This window comes from Gymnoscopelus microlampas, assembly GCF_963454915.1.
Source record: "Gymnoscopelus microlampas genome assembly, chromosome: 15".
Taxonomy (NCBI): domain Eukaryota; kingdom Metazoa; phylum Chordata; class Actinopteri; order Myctophiformes; family Myctophidae; genus Gymnoscopelus; species Gymnoscopelus microlampas.
Window position 1 is genome coordinate 32,055,295 of NC_139952.1, and position 18,465 is coordinate 32,073,759.

General features: G+C 40.7%; 1 protein-coding gene across 1 annotated transcript; it reads right to left on the reverse strand.

The window, feature by feature from the left end:
* Positions 1-859: 859 nt before the first annotated feature.
* LOC311061976 (CMP-N-acetylneuraminate-beta-galactosamide-alpha-2,3-sialyltransferase 1-like) lies at positions 860-16,045 on the reverse strand (the record flags this gene model as incomplete). Its single annotated transcript, XM_084080716.1, has 6 exons — positions 860-1,837; positions 2,584-2,703; positions 3,477-3,522; positions 6,686-6,865; positions 12,717-12,910; positions 15,752-16,045. 6 exons carry the CDS (start codon positions 16,043-16,045, stop codon positions 1,667-1,669), a joined length of 1,005 nt encoding a protein of 334 aa, XP_083936842.1. The 3' UTR covers positions 860-1,666.
* Between the last annotated feature and the right edge of the window lie 2,420 nt (positions 16,046-18,465).

Sequence of the window (18,465 nt, forward strand, 5' to 3'; positions counted from 1 at the left end):
TAAATGTCAGTGTGTCCCACCTCATCTTGGTAAGTGAAGCGTATTCGTCTAGGGGTGAATCAAGTAATAAAATCAGTGGTTCTCAAATTTGGTTCCGGGGACCCCCAGGGGTCCTTGAGGTGGTTCCAGGTCCCCAGCAAAATGTGTTAATATTGCAAATCAAAAATGAGTTTGACCACTTCAAACTTATATAGACCAGCTATTTGAAAATAGTATAGCGTACGAGCTCACAATGCATCGTGCTGTGAGTTTGCCTTGTAGATGGGCTATTTTCAAAAAGCTGATGTATAAAATAAGTTTAAAGTGGTTAAACTGATTGTGATGCTATTAACTCGTTCTCTTGGGGACCCCCTCAAGGACCCCTGGGGGTCCCCACAACTGCTCTGGAGGAGCTGGAGGCGCCCAATGGGGGTCCCCCATGAACAGCTGGTGCTCATGTACAGCAGTGGTTCCCAAACTGGGGGTCGGGAAGCGGGTCCCCAAATTATTTTGGGGGTCCCCAGATGATTAGCTTAATGTGCAACCTTGTTTTCTCACTCAACAGTAAAAAAAAAAAAAAACATACAAGACATCTGCACATTTCTAATGTTACAATTTAAGGACTTTTAAATTGGCCGAATTGTCAACTATTTCGTAAGAAAGAGGCAAACATTGTGAAAATAGCCGATCTACCAGCTCGCAACGCCTTGTGCTGCGAGGCGTTGTGAGCTTGTAGTTCGGCTATTTTCACAATATTTATATGTGGAACCGAGTCAAACTAAATGTAATGCCTAAAAGTTCAATTGCTTGGGGGGTGGGGGTTCCCCAGTTCAAATTATTATTTTATTTTGGGGGGTCGCGGCCTGAAAAGTTTGGCAACCCTTGATGTACAGTAGGAGACTAGGAGTCTTTTGAGGAAACATGGTCGAATTGGAGCGAGAAGCTCCATTACACTGTCTCTCGAGAGGACAGTGAGGGAGCTGAACATGCAGCAGGATGGCATACAACAGATGTACATTTACATAATATATTTGACCACTAACTTTGCATATTCATGTCATTCTGCACATTGGTGATCCAAACATTTGACAATAACTGTCAACCAAACATTAGCTGAAGTATATAATTTCATGTCCGCACTAAGGTCTTATGTAATGGCTTTTGCTAGCCACAGTGTTTAAATTAAGTTTTATAACTAGGTTTGGAAAACAATGAACACGCCTCAAACACATTCCCTTGTCGCTCCAAAAGGTCTAAAATAGGGATGCCAGGTTGAAAGTGGTTAAGTCGGTCTGTGCGTTTTATAAACATTTAACCAGTGAAAAGCATTAACACGAGTTTCTGACAAAATAATAATTACATTGGATCCACTGGAACACATGTTCTTTTTTACCCTTTCCTGAAAAGTAACCGTTTTGGACATTCAAGGTTTCCACCCGACAGTGACGATACACCATATGCCAGAGTGAATATGGAATGTTCAATGAAGGCAGAGAATGGAGATGACTGTCATTTAAAGTGAATGACAGCCTAAGCGTGGCAGTTTCAGGTTAGCTTGTTTCACTTTGTCTCGTCGTGTTCAAAGCCCTGCAGAACAACTAAACAAGTGTCGTTGGAAACTGACAGCCCCGTTCCTGGAAGACCGAGCTGTCATCATTCATTCAAGGTCTGCATTGTCTGGGCAGCATCACCTCCCTTTAAACATTTGTATTTTGTGTTTGTCCGCCAGCAGCAGGGTGACGTTGTATTCATAGTCTCCGTCATGGACTCCTGTGTGTCGGAACGCTCCTCCCAGATTATTCTCCCAGTAGTGATGCCAGTTTCCATGCTGGTCTGCACCGAAACCAAACACGCTGACCTGGTGATGTGCGGGCACAAAGGCACTGTGACAAAGTGACATCACACACCTAACACCAGACACACACTCAAAATCTTTAATATATTTAAAGGAGTAGTTCACCCAAAACATTACTTATTGTCCATCAATTACACACCCAATGAAGCCTTGAATTCATGAACATTGTTTTGTTCTTGTAGCATTCCTAGGCCAATAATTTGATGACCGGCGGAGTCTCCAGCTAGACTCTTGTCTCCCACTGAATCTCCTATTGACCTATGACCCGGTCATCAAATTATTGGCCCACAAAACAAACTCCATGAATTCAAGGCTTCATGGGGTGTATAATTGATAGAAAATAAGTAATTTATTGTGTGAACTACTCCTTTAACAATCCATGTTAACCCAATATTTAGCTAACAGTATAGCGGAACTAGATATGCAACAAACGATATTGCAGGGACATTTGTTGTAACCTGTTCTATTCTGTCTTTGGAGATGCATACACACATGAAATAATGTGTATTAATGTTCCTTGTTATAATGTAGGCTACTGTATGTTAAGGGCATGACAAACCTAAATGTGTTGAAGAAGATTTATACCATGTGTCCTACTATTCTTGGCACTGTATTTACGTGACATTTTCACCGTTTGTAAACCAGGGTTCATGCCATTAATTCTTGCACTAAGTAGGCCTACATCACTTTGGATATGAGCATCTGCCATATGGCAAGTTGTACATTGTACAGTACAAATATCAACTTACCTTGTCACAAATGTGAATGGCAAACAGTAAACTAAGGAAGCCGGTAGAAGGATATCGCCCGTGACTGTCGAGCCAAGTCTCATAGACGTATTTGAAAAAGGTTGGATTATAGATTAACACCTGCAAAAGACACACAATTACACTTCATAGTGTACCTCTGCAGATGATGTAGCCTTGGATCAATATGTGTTACACATCTAAAGTGATTACAATTATGTCTCTATCTTGCCAGCTGAGGGCTGTAATTCATGTGGCCCCATTTAACCCTTTAAGGCCGGGAAGGGAACGCATGTGTGTCATTTTAAGATTTCTTTGGCTATTCAAAAATAGCAGATCTACAAGCTCATAGCGCGGCACTATGAGCTTGTAGATCTACTATTTTTTTTTTAAATCGTGAAAATTTGTGCAAATCTTTTATATACATTTTTAACTCAAATCTTTGCTTCTGGGGGTCCCTGGAACAAAATATTGTCATGAAAAAAGTTTGAAAACCATTGATAATATAGCAACCTAAGTAAAAAATAAAAACAAAAAAAAACTTTACGAAAAAAAACTGTTAGGATTTAGAAGACATTTGTAAAATCCCCAGAAGCAAAGATTTGAGTTAAAAACATTTTTTGACTCAGATCTACAAGCTTGCGAGCTTGTAGATCTGCTATTTTTATACAGCCAAAGAAATCTTAAAATGACGCAGATGCGTTCCCGGTCTTAAATGGTTAAAAAAGAAACAGGTTCAACACATAAAGGCTTGACAAGCAGACTTTCCTCAGACAAAGACATTGATTGAGACTGATCACAATCACAAGATTATCTGATGATGAACACTGAGCTTAAATCAAATGGCATGAAAACTATTATAGGAGTAAAACAAAGCCTTCATTCATTGAACTCACCTGGTCCTTGTTTGCTTTTATCCTGGACGTCACAGGTACATATGTGCTGCAATAGAAGAAAAATATACTCTAATACAGTGGTTCTCAACCTTTTCAGGCCGTTACCCCCCAAAATAATCATATTTGAACTGGGGACCCCCCACCCCGATAAGCGCTTGGAATGTAGGAGTTGGGGCATTTAACTCAGTTCCACAGATACATATTGTGAAAATAGCAGATCTACAAGCTCACAACACCTCGCTTTCTTATATTATTTGACAATTTGGCCAATGTTTGACCAGTTTTTATAGTATAGTTTGTTTATTGCTTTTGATGCACTAATGGTCTTTTTTTTTTGGGGGGGGGGGGGGGGGGATAAAACAAAAAAGCTATAGGGGCCCCCCTGAGGGTCCCGACCCACAGGTTGAGAACCACTGATCTAAAGCATGTACAATGAATGTACCTTTTGCATATGACCGAGTACGACAAGTCTGAAAATGAAAAATGAATCTCATGCATATGAAAATAATCAAGGTACAAGAAAAGGATAAATAATTCAACATCTCGGACACACCTACAAGTCAGCTCTATTCACATATTGAACAGCAAGCAATAGTGATTTGTATCTCCCTGAATTGCGATATTATACAGTAGGATGAATAGAATATTGCAATGCAACGTCCAGTTTGAATAGACAAATGCTCTTTATCTTCATAGGCACTACCTCACCTGCAGTTTGCATTAAGCAATTTAGACCTGGAACGCATCTGTGTCACTTTTTCATTTGAGCTAAAAAAAAGCATTATTTTACACTTTGGCTATTCAAAAATAGCAGATCTACAAGCTCATAGCTACGAGCTTGTAGATCTGCTATTTTTGAAAAATCGTGAAAATGTGTGCGAATCTTTCAATATATATTTTGAGATGGGGGTTGGCGGCCAAATACATATCATTTTGGGGGTCCTTGACATGAAAAAGCTTGAGCACCCCTGATATAGAAACATACGTGTTTTTTTTTTTCAGAATACTGTTGGGATTTAGAAGACATTGTAGAATCGGCCTCAGGTCTTAATGGGTTAAACATGCATTCAGAAGGAAAGCTCAGACCAGACATTGCATGTACTGTAGTAGGAACACCACTAATAGACCACTTATAATAATATAATCTAATGATAATCTAGACGTATCTGCATTTATCATATCGTATTTGAATGTGTAATCTAACGGGGTATTAGATATGGAACTATAATGATAGGAACTAATGACTGCATTACATATTGATGAGTGGCAATGAGAGACGGAGGGCACAACAATGTTTCCGACACGTAGACAAGGTTAATCCAGACATAATTGTTTAGATTTTCGATATCATAACAGGTATTTCATATTCATCAATTCTCACATACAATTATAGATGATTCGTTGAGCTGCATGCAATTTAGAGTCAATCTATGTATACAGTACGTATGCCTGTATGGGTTTGTCCACCAGAGGGTGCTGTAAATGCCTAAACAAACATGCTGAAACACAGGCAGAAGAGCTATGAGCCACCTGGCTTAGACTGGTGACTTAGATTTAACTTGATAACATTGTAGTGATATGTGTTACAGTAAGTACCGATATCACATATGTATTTCTGTCTAAATTATACATTTTATGTCACAATAACAATTCAATAAAATAAATTAAACATGTACATATTTTGCGTACAAAATGCCTTCTAAATCCTGTCTTCTAAAAACTGTTTTTGAAAAAACTTATGTTACTATGTCAGCGGTTCTCAAACTTTTGTATTTGGCCACGGACCCCCATCTCAAAATATTTTGTTCCAGGGACCCCCAGAGGCAAAGATTTTGTTCGCTTTAAAAATATATATATATTCAAAGATTTGCACAAAAAAAAAATCACAATTTTTCAAAAATTGCAGATCTACAAGCTCGTAGCATCTGCTATTTTTGAATAGCTAAATTGTAAAATAATGCTTTTTAGCTCAAATCAAAAAATGACACAGAAGCTTCTCCCAGTCTTAATGGGTTAAACAAACTAAGCTGCAGGTGTATAAGAAATGGAGCGCAGTGCGGTACGCACGTAGCATTATACTGTAGCTGTAATTTGCACCCTCTTCCCCTCTTCATACACGCGTGACACACCAGAACTGCTAACGACGTCTAACCTATCAACTCTGACAGGTTTAATTAATGCAAAATCAGGACTGTGAATGTTACACGATTAAAATAGTCAACTCAAAAGCTCCCGAGTGCAAATGTCGCTTTTCATTTCGGTCTCGTTCTTGTGCGCTCTCTCTGCAGAGAGAAGAAGACTATATAATGTAACGATCGCTGCTTCATTTTCCATATCGAATTAAACCTACAGTAAGTGTTTGAGTGAGGGCGGATTTGGCACTCCAGTGGTCTGTGTCCGGGATTTGCAAACCTTTGCATGCCAAGGACCACTTAAGTATCCATAACCTCTGGCTGCAGCCCCCTATTTGCAAATAACCTTTAAAAAAAAAGAAAGAAAGAAAATAGCTATAATAGCCAGTACACGCGCAAGCTTGTAGATCAGTGGTTCTCAACCAGTGGTCCGGGGACCACCAGTGGTCCTTGGGGGGGGGTACCAGGGGGCTAAATTAGTTAACATAGCGCCACAATCATTTTAACCACTTAGCTTTGGCTGTTAGAAAATAGCAGAACTTTTTACTCCACTACAATTATATGCAAACTTTAGTTGCTAGTTACTTGGTAGATTTTGATTATTATCACAAAACATACAGTAACCATATACATTTCGGCCATTTGAAAATAGCCGATCTAGCATTGAGAGCTTGTAGATCAGCTATTTTAGACATATGTTGTGTGAAACGGGACATTCTGCATAATGAGTACTTTTACGTACTTTTACATAGATTATATTTTGTACTTTTACTCAAGTAAATTTTGATTACCGGACTGCTACTTGTAACAGCGCGTTTCTACATTGCAGTATTGATACTTTTACTAAAAGTTTGACTACTCTTTCCACCAATGCTGGTCAGCTGACCCAGCTCCAATTAGAATAATGTAGGCGTGTCTTGCTATCCTCATTGTCTGAGCAGAAGAGCCACTAGGCTAGAAACGTCGCACTGACGGCGGTAATAAACCATTTATCTTTTGGAGCATATTCCAGTGTGCGGACACTGTAATTTGAAAAGCTGTAATTTGAAAAGCTGTAATTCAGCGTGAAGCACTCACTGTGTAATGGTGCCTGTAGTTAAAGCACTGATGATCCACTGAAGGTCCAGGGTCTTGAACGGGATCAGCACCAGATGAGTGGTGTTGTCAAGGTCTATGGAGCTCTCTGGGTACATCACATGGTGAGTGGTTCTGGAGCCGACGTCTTCTTCAAAGCCAGAGGTGGGAGCCTGGTTCATTCTGCAAGGACGGAAGAACACAGCGTCTCTTTTTTTAGTGGAAATGGATCTAGCCGCCACCGAAGCCAACTCTTGTATATTGGACTATTTGTTTTCATTACTTTGGTCTTTTTTATAGGACGATTCAGTTTAGTTAATGTTTGTCCCTGTTCATATTTGCATAATGAAGAGCCGTAATTGGTATCTTGCAAAGCTATGCTTACAAAGTAGCTTCCCCGACACTGTACAGTATGCAGGCAACTTAAGTGCATGTGTGTACTTGCACGTCCAAAGCTTGTACGTGCGCATGCATCCATGTCCAAATCTAGTACATGCACGTGCATGTTCTAGCTTTTGAGAGAAAGACAGATGGTCATGCTTTTTCAAAATACTGAACGACAATCATGTTTAATCAGGTGAGTGAAGCATTGCAGCAACAGCGTAGAGGGAGAGAGAGAGAGAGAGAGGAAATTCTCGGGCAAAAGCTTTTGGCTTTATAATTAAAAACTTGAAAGTGCTGGATTCAATTAGGAGATATGTTATTTGAGGCAGAGTGAGGTTGACTTCCACTGTAGCCAGGCTGAAGCTACTAGCAAAATATTATGTATTCTTATCACAATATAGACCATTTAGTGGACGCTTCATTTGAAAGCACCTTAAAGACTGCGTTTGTTAACACTGGTGACCCCGGTGGGATTAAACTGTCTAAAGCAGTGGTCCTCTAACTTTATAATTTCCAGGACCTACAGTTTGGTAGGCATTAGGACTATGGACCCCCATAACTTCTGAGAGTGTACAAATGGAACCAAATGGACCCTTACAGATCGATTTGACCATGAGTTACAGACTTGTAAGCTTTTAGCTGGGGACCCCCTGGAACCCCCTCAAGGACCCCATATCAGTATCCTGGTCAGTATCATGGTCAGTGTCATATCAGTATGATGACTGTATCATGACAGTATCATGGTTAGTTACATGTCAATATCATGTCAGTATCATGATTAGTCATTGTCAGAATCATGTCAGTATCATGGTCAGTATCATGTCAGTACCAGCCCCAGGGGTCCCTAGACCCCACTGTGAGAACCACAGCTCAAAAGCCGACACACTACACCACTTCTCTGAAGCTGACACATCAAACCGAAGTCGGGTAAAAAGTGTCCCTGTGTCCCATAATGTTGGTGGTAGTCTAGTCAACCATTGGGTTTAAAGAATGCCATTACAGGTATGTGCACATTGTGGTTTCCAGTACGAACCCCGTACAAAAAAACGTTGGATTCTCACAAACTATATGATGTACTGCATACTATTACTGTATGTGATATAATATACAGTAAATTAACTCTAACAAAATGGCTGGCACATTCAGTTTCTAAGACTTTTTTTTACCTGGTTTAAGACTGACACATGAAAGCCCCTTTCTGAAAGCCAATTTCAAACAGTCAACGACGTAATGTGCCTATCCATTACGTCTGTTGGGTTTATCATCCATCTTAATGAAGTTATTTGCACGGGCTTATCGCATCACACAGAGAACCCGATTGATGTTCAATAGTGAATCTGAATAATGAGACCCTCTCACGTCTGTGACAGGCCCGTTATTTTTCATATAAATCCCACCACTACAAACAGAAGTAGTCAAAGAGAGAGAGGCAACCGTGATTGAATTTTGAAAAGAGATGTCAGTATTTATTATCCTTTGTAAAGAGATGTCAGTGTTTATTATCCTTTGTAAATATTAAGATTAATTTAATTAGTTTCTCTGTAATTACTCGTACTCTGGGACGGTCTTAGGAACTATATTATGCAGCATTTTAATTTGACACCGTATGCTCTAATCTAATGTTGCCAGGATGCCATTTTTGTTTGTTCTAACGCCATGCCAAGCGACCATGCATGAGTCCATTTGCGATGCTTAACTCTTTCAGTGCCAGAGTATTTTCATTAAGTACTCCCCCAGTGCCAGCAATTTTCGTTTTTTTGTTATTGTTATTTTGTAATTTAATTTTCAAATAGCTTGTCTATGTGCAGTTTTAAACTCATACGACAGTTCTACCAGTAGAGAGCAGCAAATCGAGACATTGATGACCTCGTTGACTCGCTCGCCCCCTCCCAAACAGGCCCACGTCACATCCGGTCATAAACGGATGTGACGTTTTCGACAATTTCTGATCGGGTTAAAATACGATGTTATACACGACTACGATGACTGATCGTCACTCAGACCAAAGAGAATAGACGTGGACCTCTCCGTTCGTTTTGTATACCGTGTGAAAAACCGTGACTTTCCCTATTCTGGCCGAAAATGGCCGCGGGGAAAAAATGAGAACCGGAAACGGAATCTGCGTCATGAAACCGGAACCCAATGAGTCTGAAGGAGTCAGGAAGTGAAAGTGATCATGAAAAATAAACAGAATAGCGCGACCACAGTAAAAAGTAAAAACTCGGGATTTCTCGTTCTGGCAGCGAGGGTACTCGGGGAAAACTCGGGGTATCTCGGGGTGTGGCACTGAGAGAGTTAAGCTGGCATAATAATAAAAACATATTATACACACACTCTTGTACCGCAGTGAAGTATTGTGTTATAGTAAAACAATAACTCTTGTCTTGGTTTGTGTCTTGTCAACCTGTAATTGAATGGGTATAGGCAGTGGCATGCTGCTGTCACTGTGAGCGCTGGCAGAGAAGATAAGTGCAATAATGTTGCTTCATACAGAGACAACATGTTACGGTCACAGCACGATAAATGAAAAGCAATGGGAAAAAAAAAGATGCTGTGTGAAGTTCAGCATACAGGGTACATACAGGTAAATTATCTACAATGAAAAGGCAGATCCTGTGTAAGACTGATTGTGTAGTACAGTGGATGTCAAACCTTTTCATGTCAAGGACCCCCAAAATGATATGTATTTGGCCTCCCCATCTCAAAAGCATTTTGTGCCAGGGATTTTTCAAACATAGCAGATCTACAAGCTCATAGCGCGGCACAGAGGGCCCACTATGAGCTTGTATATCTGCTATTTTTGAATAGCCAGAGTATAAAATATGGTTTAAGCGGTTATAATGACTGTGACGCTATATTAACCAATTTAGCTGGGGACCGCCTGGTACCCCCCCAAGGACCCCTGGGGGTCCCCGGAAAGCGGTTTTGACTAATGGGCTCGACTCACGAGCTTGCGCACAGGGTCGTGCACGGAGGTGACACCACTGGGCATGTGTGACGACACGCAGAGTGACGCAAAACGCGTCTCCATACTGAATGGGTGGGGATCTTCGTTACCTATGTATTATTTTTAACTCTATGCTAGACACGCATTATGCCCTCGCGTTGCAAACTCCTCACTGTCTGTCAGTTGAAAACTGCCTTTTTTTTTTCTTTTGAAACAAAACAAAAGGCATGGGTTTCCGAGGCTAGGTGATGAAAACAAGCATCTGGTGTGTATCCCCAAGGAAATGCTATCATAGAAATCTAATTTAAAAAATGTATAACACGCCTCATACTTGTGTATTTTTTCACTTTGTATTAACCTAGAAAGCAGAAAGTCCATTTTTCATTTTGTACACTATGCTTATTGCAATATCTTTCTATTAAGGCTTGTATTGACATTTCTCATTCACTACATTCATCACGCTAAGTTTAATTATATTTCTGTCCAGCTCCATCAATGGTACCAACTCTTAATATAGGAAAATTGACATTTATACACTTCAGACCATGTTTGTTTATGAATATTTGTATCTCTCTTCCACAACTAGAAATTAGAGCCAAGACGCTGATTCACAAATATTTGTAAAAACCTGGAGATGCTGCAAAGGATCATCCGAATGAATCAGCCTGTCTCTGTGGACTGAATATTGGTTTGTGCTTTTACAGGTAAAATAATTTGATAGCTCAGAGCTATCAGTGGTGTAAAAAGTACTACATTTCTTTACTTAAGTAAAAGTATCAATACTGCAATGTAGAAACACTCTGTTACAAGTAAAAGTTCCGGAAATCAACATTTACTTGAGTAAAAGTACAAAAGTATTGGCATCAAAATATATTTAAAGTACCAAAAGTAAAAGTGTGCAGAAGGTTACAGTTTCACAAGGTATCATATGTATAAAATGTATTACAATCTTTTGAAAATGGCCGATCTACAAGCTCACAACGTGTGGCAATGCCACGCGTTGAGCTTGTAGATCGGCTATTTTCAAATAGCCAAAGTTTAAATAGGGCTGAAGTGGTTAATGTATGTTTTGCAATTACAGTAACTAAAGTTATCAAATAATTGTAGTGGAGTAAAAAGTAAAAAAAAAAAAAAGCAGTGGAGTAGAAGTAAAAGTGTCTTCCAAAATTGTACTTAAGTACAGTACTTGAGAAAATGTACTTAGTTACAGTACTTTACAACACCACTGAGAGCTATACATACATGTCTGACAGCACATGCACATACTGTGCATGCAGGCATGCAATGCTCATTTGGTATGTTCTTGCACTCTATTTCAATGACGTGACGCGCACGTCGCTTAACACCTACACTGCAAGTCACACAATGGACAATTGATATGCATCTAGGCTTATTCCTTTGTTAATTCGCTAGGTGTGAGTCGGGAGCCTTTGAAAACTTTGTTGAGGTGCAAATTTATAGTAGTTTTAAATATTTGCGTGTGCCTGCGTGTGCTCCTGGTCAAATAGGTTCCGGCACGGCGTGAAAGGCCGTCCAGTGAGCATTGCACCCCTGTGTACATGTCGGCCTTAATGAATAGAGTTGAATAGAGTACAGAAGTCCTGACGTCACTCGTTCATCCCCAGGTTCGTAAAGTAATTTCGCTATGGAGAATAACATTGGGTCATCTTAGAATCGTCTCATATAAGAATTGTGGTCCAAAAATAAACAAACTGTCCTGGCGATATTGTCAGGGAGGAGTTTCTGTATCGTTTATGATAGACAGTCACTTATATTTGATACAGTCTGTTTCTGGCGAAAATGTAACTAATTCGGCGGAAGTAACATTAGCGTTTTCTCACCGTCAGTTGATGCTTCATATCCATAAGAGTCAAACCGCAGGGGTCATTTGTTTATTTTTGGAACACAGTTCTCATTTGACGCGATATTAAATACTTCTATGGGGATTCAGAATGGGGGTGGAAAACCGCGAACCAGGTAGACAAACAAGGGATGTGTAAATTAAGTCAGAGTTCGGTGCTCTATACTAATTGTCCTATTTTCATCAACTGATTGTCAGAATCATTTCTTAAGTTCTTATGAGGATGATGTCTGACTTTATTCACTAAAGGAGTCACCAGAGGAGCCGAGGTCACCAAAATCAGTAAGGTTCATCGTCCGGGGAGCATGAATACGCTCAGCAAGTGTCACTCATCATGGCAATCCCTGCCATTAGATTTTCGGACTCCCGATCCCGACGACCTTTGCTGTGTGTCACCCCCCCATCTCTCTTCCCATTTCCTGTCAGCCCACTATCCTGTCAATAAAGGCAGACTTGAATATAAAGTTAAGACTTGTTAAAGCATTTTCAGCCAATTGATTTCCATTATCTACAAGTACAATGTTTTGCGAAATGTGGTATCTAACCATATGCCATTATAAATACTACAAGTCGCACTGTTTCAGCTGTTTCTAGTGAATGAGGCAGCCTAGAGGGCGGGCCAAAGAGTACACCTTCCGTATGTCACTGATCACATGACCCCAACAGTCGATTCTCCAGTTCTAGGCAACACAGAAGGGGGGGGGACTTTATTTATCCTTTCCACACAGCAGCTCTAAGGTATATTATGACATGGTTCAATGTTGAAAATGAGTGATATTCCCCTTTATGTACAGTACTTGAGTAAATGTACTTAGTGACTTTACACCACTGAATAAAATCACCTTATAATAACGTCACTGGAGTCGATGAGGTCACCATACTGCGATCCCATGAGGTTCCCTGAGTTCCCCACCACGGCGCAGGTCCTGCAGCGCTCGGGGCCGCCGTCCGCGTAGAGCGCCTCGTCAGGAACCACTCGGAACAGCTGCCCCACCACCTCTGTGTAGTTGGCCGGATGCCTCTCTGCCTGCAACCACTGGTGACACAGCAGAGACCCGGTCTGAGATTACGTTCAGACTCCAGGGTTACTTTAACCACAAGTGATTGAACAAGAGCAGTGAAGCTACAGTAACACTCTACAGCCTCAACACACAGAGCACATTTCTCAACAAATAACCTCGGGGGGAGCTTAAATCCATGTGGAGATTCTCTTGGCCTCTTCCTGCACCCGGTGACAGCACAGTGAAGTAGAGGAATGACAACAAATGAAAGCACAAAGGGCTAGTTTCCACATTCATTGTGCACTGTGTACCAGAGAGAAAATACCAAATAAGAAAACATGTTATGTATGGATATTTACACTCTCTACAGTAAATTAACTCTTTGACTGACACGAAATAACACATTGTTTGCCACGCCACTGCCAGCAATTGTTTTAGTGTTTTTACTAACGTTTGAAAAATCATGGAATATTTTCCGTGATCGCCGCCCTCACGGCGATCGCCTCATTACACGCACGGGGGTCTTGTAGAATCGGACAAAAACATGTGTCCGGTCGCGGTAATCCGTTGCATAGTTGTGGCCAGTTGAATGTGGCTTGTTTTTGCCAAAAAACTACAGGAACGGAGATAAAGCCATTTTTCCACAACGAATAAACAGGAAGTAAACGAGCCGAAAAGAAAATGACGTCATGTCCGGGTCTATCCTTTTCTGACAGGCGAGGCATCATTCATAGGTAGCGAACAGCGCCATCTGATGGCAAACCACCGAAAACACAAATCTGGTCAACCTCGTTAGTGGCAGCCAGGCTGCGCCTTAGCAGATTCTGACGAGAAATCTCGTCGGTGGCCCGCAAAGAGTTAATACTTCATATTGTACTGTGTCTATTGTAACTGACAGAATGATCAGTCTGGATTAGTACACATGCCATCCACTGTCACAGTGTCACATGCATGCCCATACTAGGCTATATCAGGCTGACTGCAGTGCAGAGACATATCTCCTCTATCTATGCACTATATCACGTGCATCTGGATGAAACCGGGTGAAACAGATATTCTGTGATGTCAGAGGCTTGTGTCCGATGAGAAAACCTCTTTTCCAGTAAAAGTGATGTGCAATAATTAAATGCCAGCCGTAGAGTGTCCTCAGGTGGCACAGGGGTAAAGTACCTGTCCACCACCGCGTAGTCTAGGGGTTTGAATCCACCGGCAATCATCTCTATACGAACACATCGGCTGTGTTTGGGGGGAGGGAAGTCGGGTCAGGGAGGGTGAGCTTTTTCACTGCACTAGCAACTCCTGTCAACGGGAGGACTAGGACGGAGGTGCTTCATCGTCCCAGTGGGGGCTCCTCACTGACAGGTGAGAGCCAGTAGCAGTGGTGGAAAAAGTACTCAAATGTTTTACTTAAGTAAAAGTATCAATACTGCAATGTAGAAGTACTCTGTTAAGTCCGGAATTAAAAATGTACTTGAATAAAAGTACAAAAGCATTGGTATCAAAATGTACTTAAAGTACCAAAAGTAAAAGTACTAAATTTACTAAGTTAATTTACTAAGTTTTCAAATAATTGTAGTGGAGTAAAAGTAAAATTTTTGCCTCTGAGATGTAGTGGAGTAGAAGTAAAAGTATTGGAAATTTGAAATACTCAAGTAAAGTACAAATACCTCAAAATTGTACAGTACTTGAGTAAACGTACTTAGTTACTTTCCACCACTGGCCAGTAGGCTACACAGTGGCAACGCAGAGATGTGTGGGGAGAGGGTTCATGGGAATAAGGATTAAATGTGTAGGAAAAGAACGGGTAAAAATAATTGGCCACATGGCCAAAAAAACAAAAACGTTTTCCTCCTTGGGAAGAAACAAGAACACTGTCCCATCTTGTGGTCATGACCCCCCGCCTTACGGCATCAGAGTCCAAACCATCTGGTCAGCCAGTGTTAAACTGTGACACTCCCATCATCAGCCCTCCCTCTGAGGAGCATTTTGTGAAATGAGTAGTGACAGGAGGCAACCTTGCAGTAATTCTCTCTATTCTCACCATTAGATGAACACGTGTGTGTGTGTGTGAGGTGAATGTGATAACGGTTAAAAGTCGGCGTACTTCTCTCTGAATAGGTAGTGCATCTGTGTGCAGTGTAAAAAACACTGCTGTGTTGGTGGAAAAGACAACACACAATGCTTTAGGGACCTCAAGAAAGAGTGTTTTGGCTTGATAGCAGAGCAAGGAATCAATTCCAATTTACACAAGATGTTCTTGAATTGAAATGAGAAAAAAACAATCGCTGCCATAGCTTATGTGTGTGTGTGTGTGTGTGTGTGTGTGTGTGTGTGTGTGTGTGTGTGTGTGTGTGTGTGTGTGTGTGTGTGTGTGTGTGTGGTGAGAGTAAATCTTCTTCTACACAGTCATTACATCACATGGTACGCTATTAAACGGCTGATTAAATTGCCTGCTTTCATTTGTGAATACATTCATTATTATTATTATTATTTTCAGTGTATTTACTCATTATTCTGGAAAAATTATTATAGAGATAGAGATGCGTTTAGGAAAATGAAGGCAAAGGGCATTGGCCCTTAACAAAAACTACCAAAAAGAAAAATCGTGACTGTGAGAAGCTGTAGGGTAAAGCAACAGAGTGTGTCTGTTCTATAATGTGTTAAATCACATAGTAGTGGAGTAAAAGTACAATATATTGCTCTGAGATGTTGTGGAGTGGAAGTAAAAGTATGGAAAATTGGAAATACTCCAGTAAAGTAAAAGCACCTCAAAATTGTACTTACGTACAGTACTTGAGAAAATGTACTTAGTTACTTTACACCACTGACTTCCCCCAACTTATTGTACCAACGGCAACGGTTCCCCTGAATCTCACCTGCCACCACTTGAAGGTCTCATCAGACAGGAAGCTGTTCCCCCTGGTCATGAGAGGGTGAATGGACAGGTTGAACCGCTCCGTGAACCAGGGGTCGTCGTCCTCCAGCTCCGTCATACACCGCCGACAGGCACACGCACCTTTGGAGAACAAATTGTCCGACAGGCGAAAAGCGGACTTGAAGAAATAGAGCGAGGGGTCTCGGAAGGTGTAGCTGAACAGGAACGTGGCGAACGTCACGACGCCGAACAACAGCACGAAAGTCCTGATTTTCTTCCGTTTGGGTAGAGGCATGGTGTGGGAACGTCAAAGTCAGTTTGCTGGGGACGTTGGGAGCTCAACGGACCTAAATAAGCTCATTGGTGACTTAAGAATCCAAAGGTTTGAGAGAGAGAGGAAATGCAAAACAGTTCGGTTCTCATCTAAGCCAGAGGCAGGTCCTTCCACCGTGGCACACAGCTCGGCATGGTTCCGTCAGCCCGTGGGATCCAGGTTAACTAGATAAAGCTGCTGTTCTGATGTTGACTCTGTGGGGTTGGTGACCGACATGGCTTAAGTCCTTTGAATAACCATCGACCTAAAAGGCAAACAGACCATGTTTTTGTGAGAGCAACATACTGTGACCATTGAGGATAACAACAACATCCTGTAAAACTTTAATAGGTTTCAGCTTGAGCTGATGACACCGGTGACATTTGGTGCAATTTAACAATACTAATACTTGCTGCGTATACAGTGTAATTCAAAACCTTGCTGTACGATGTTATTAGAAAAGGGTTTTCCAACGCTATGAAAAACATATTGATTAACAACATCTCAATGCTTCAGGGGAAACGGCAGAGTGTTAGTTAGGTGGAAAGAATGTCAAACATAGAGTGGTTTATTGACAAACAAAATGTTCCAATGTTTCTGAAAGTTCTTTCAGGGGCTTGTGTGGAACGGGTAGGCTCCGACTCTGAAGGTCAAATACATTTGGACAGGGAGGGATGCTGGCATTCACAGGCATCAAAGCCCTGACTTGATAATGAGCCTGCCTTTTGGACTTGCCTCCCGTTTTCATACAACCTGAGAAGTGAGAGCTTTTAATTAATTATTCAGCTGTGTTTTCTCACATTGTATTAACCCATTAAAACAGGGAAAGCTTCGGTGTCATTTTTTCCATTATTTTATACTTTGGCTTTTCAAAAATAGCAGATATACAAACTCATAGTGTGTCACTTTGTGCCGCGCTATGAGCTCAAGTCTTTGAATATATATATTTTAAAGCGAACATATTTAACTCAAATCTTTGCTTCTGGGGGGTCCCTGGAACAAAATATTTTGAGATGGGGGGTCCGCAGCCAAATACATGTACTGTAATGTTGGGGGTCCTTGACATGAAAAAGCTTGAGAACCACTGATTATAGCAACATACGTTTTGTTTTCTCCAGAAAACTGTTAGGATTTCGAAGACATTGACCTCAGGTCTTAATGGGTTAAAAAAAGAAAAGGTCAATTCTGTGAGAAGATCACTGCACTCACTGAATGCTGGATAAGCAAAGGTACCAGAGGACCATAGAACCATACTAAAGGGATAAAGGGTTCTGTACACATAGGTCCATGTAAGTACTTTTAATTAACAAAAAAATGCCATGTTTTCACTCAGCAGACCACTTGAAAGCCTGGCTGTTCTTTTTTATTAGAGATACAGAACCTTTAATATGTTTTTAAATAGTAACCAGAAGGTCTAAGCGTGTGGGATCTCTGTGGAATCTATAGCTATGGGTAGCAAACATGTGCCAACATGCTAGATTTAGCCTACAGACCCTGTAAAGCAGTAATAGTATTCTCAGGCAGTCTGTTCAACCATAGCAAACATATGTTTTGACATGTTTTCAGCCATGACATTTAACATGCATAAGGTGAATTTCCTTACAGGGTCTTTAAAATTTAATTGAACTTCTTTAGTGGGGAGGATTGCTTTCCTTCATCCTTTTATAATGTGTCTACATTGAAATGCATATCTTTTTTAAATATATTTTTGGGGCTTTTCTGCCTTAATTTAGGGAAGTGACAGGAAACAGGGAGAGAGTGACAGGAAGTGACACGCAGCAAAAGGTCGTCTGGCTTGGGAATCGAACTCGCGACTCGCTATCAGCATTAACAATAATGTTAATAATATCCAGTAGTGTGTGATGTGACATATAAATTCCTTGTAGTGTGTGCATGTTTACGATTAGAGAGAAGAATATCTGTGAACATTCAACCGTAATGCAACTAGATACAAAAAATATTTTATTATCTCCTGTATGTTAAAACTCCTGTAGTGTGATTCCAATTTTAAGAGAATATAGCGTGAAAGAGAGAGACTAAAGACATTGTGGCAATGCCAAATTGCATTGTTTAAAATAACCAAACAAGTCCTCTCAGGACATTTTTATAAGAGGTGAGAAAGTGAGATTAGATTCTGCATCATGACATTTAAACACATAAAAGTAGATGACCTATCAAATGTAGCTGGTACAATTGCAGATACATAAAGGACAGATCAACAGACACATCCAAGTTCTACTATGCATGCCATGTCCTTGGCACATACACCTACTGTATGACAAGTTGGTCTCAAGCTGGAGAACCTCAACAAGGCCTCTTCAGATGCTAAACAAGCTGTTAAGATACTGGACACAAAGCCATTGCAATACCATCACTGCCCTATCCCCTTCAAATACAATCTA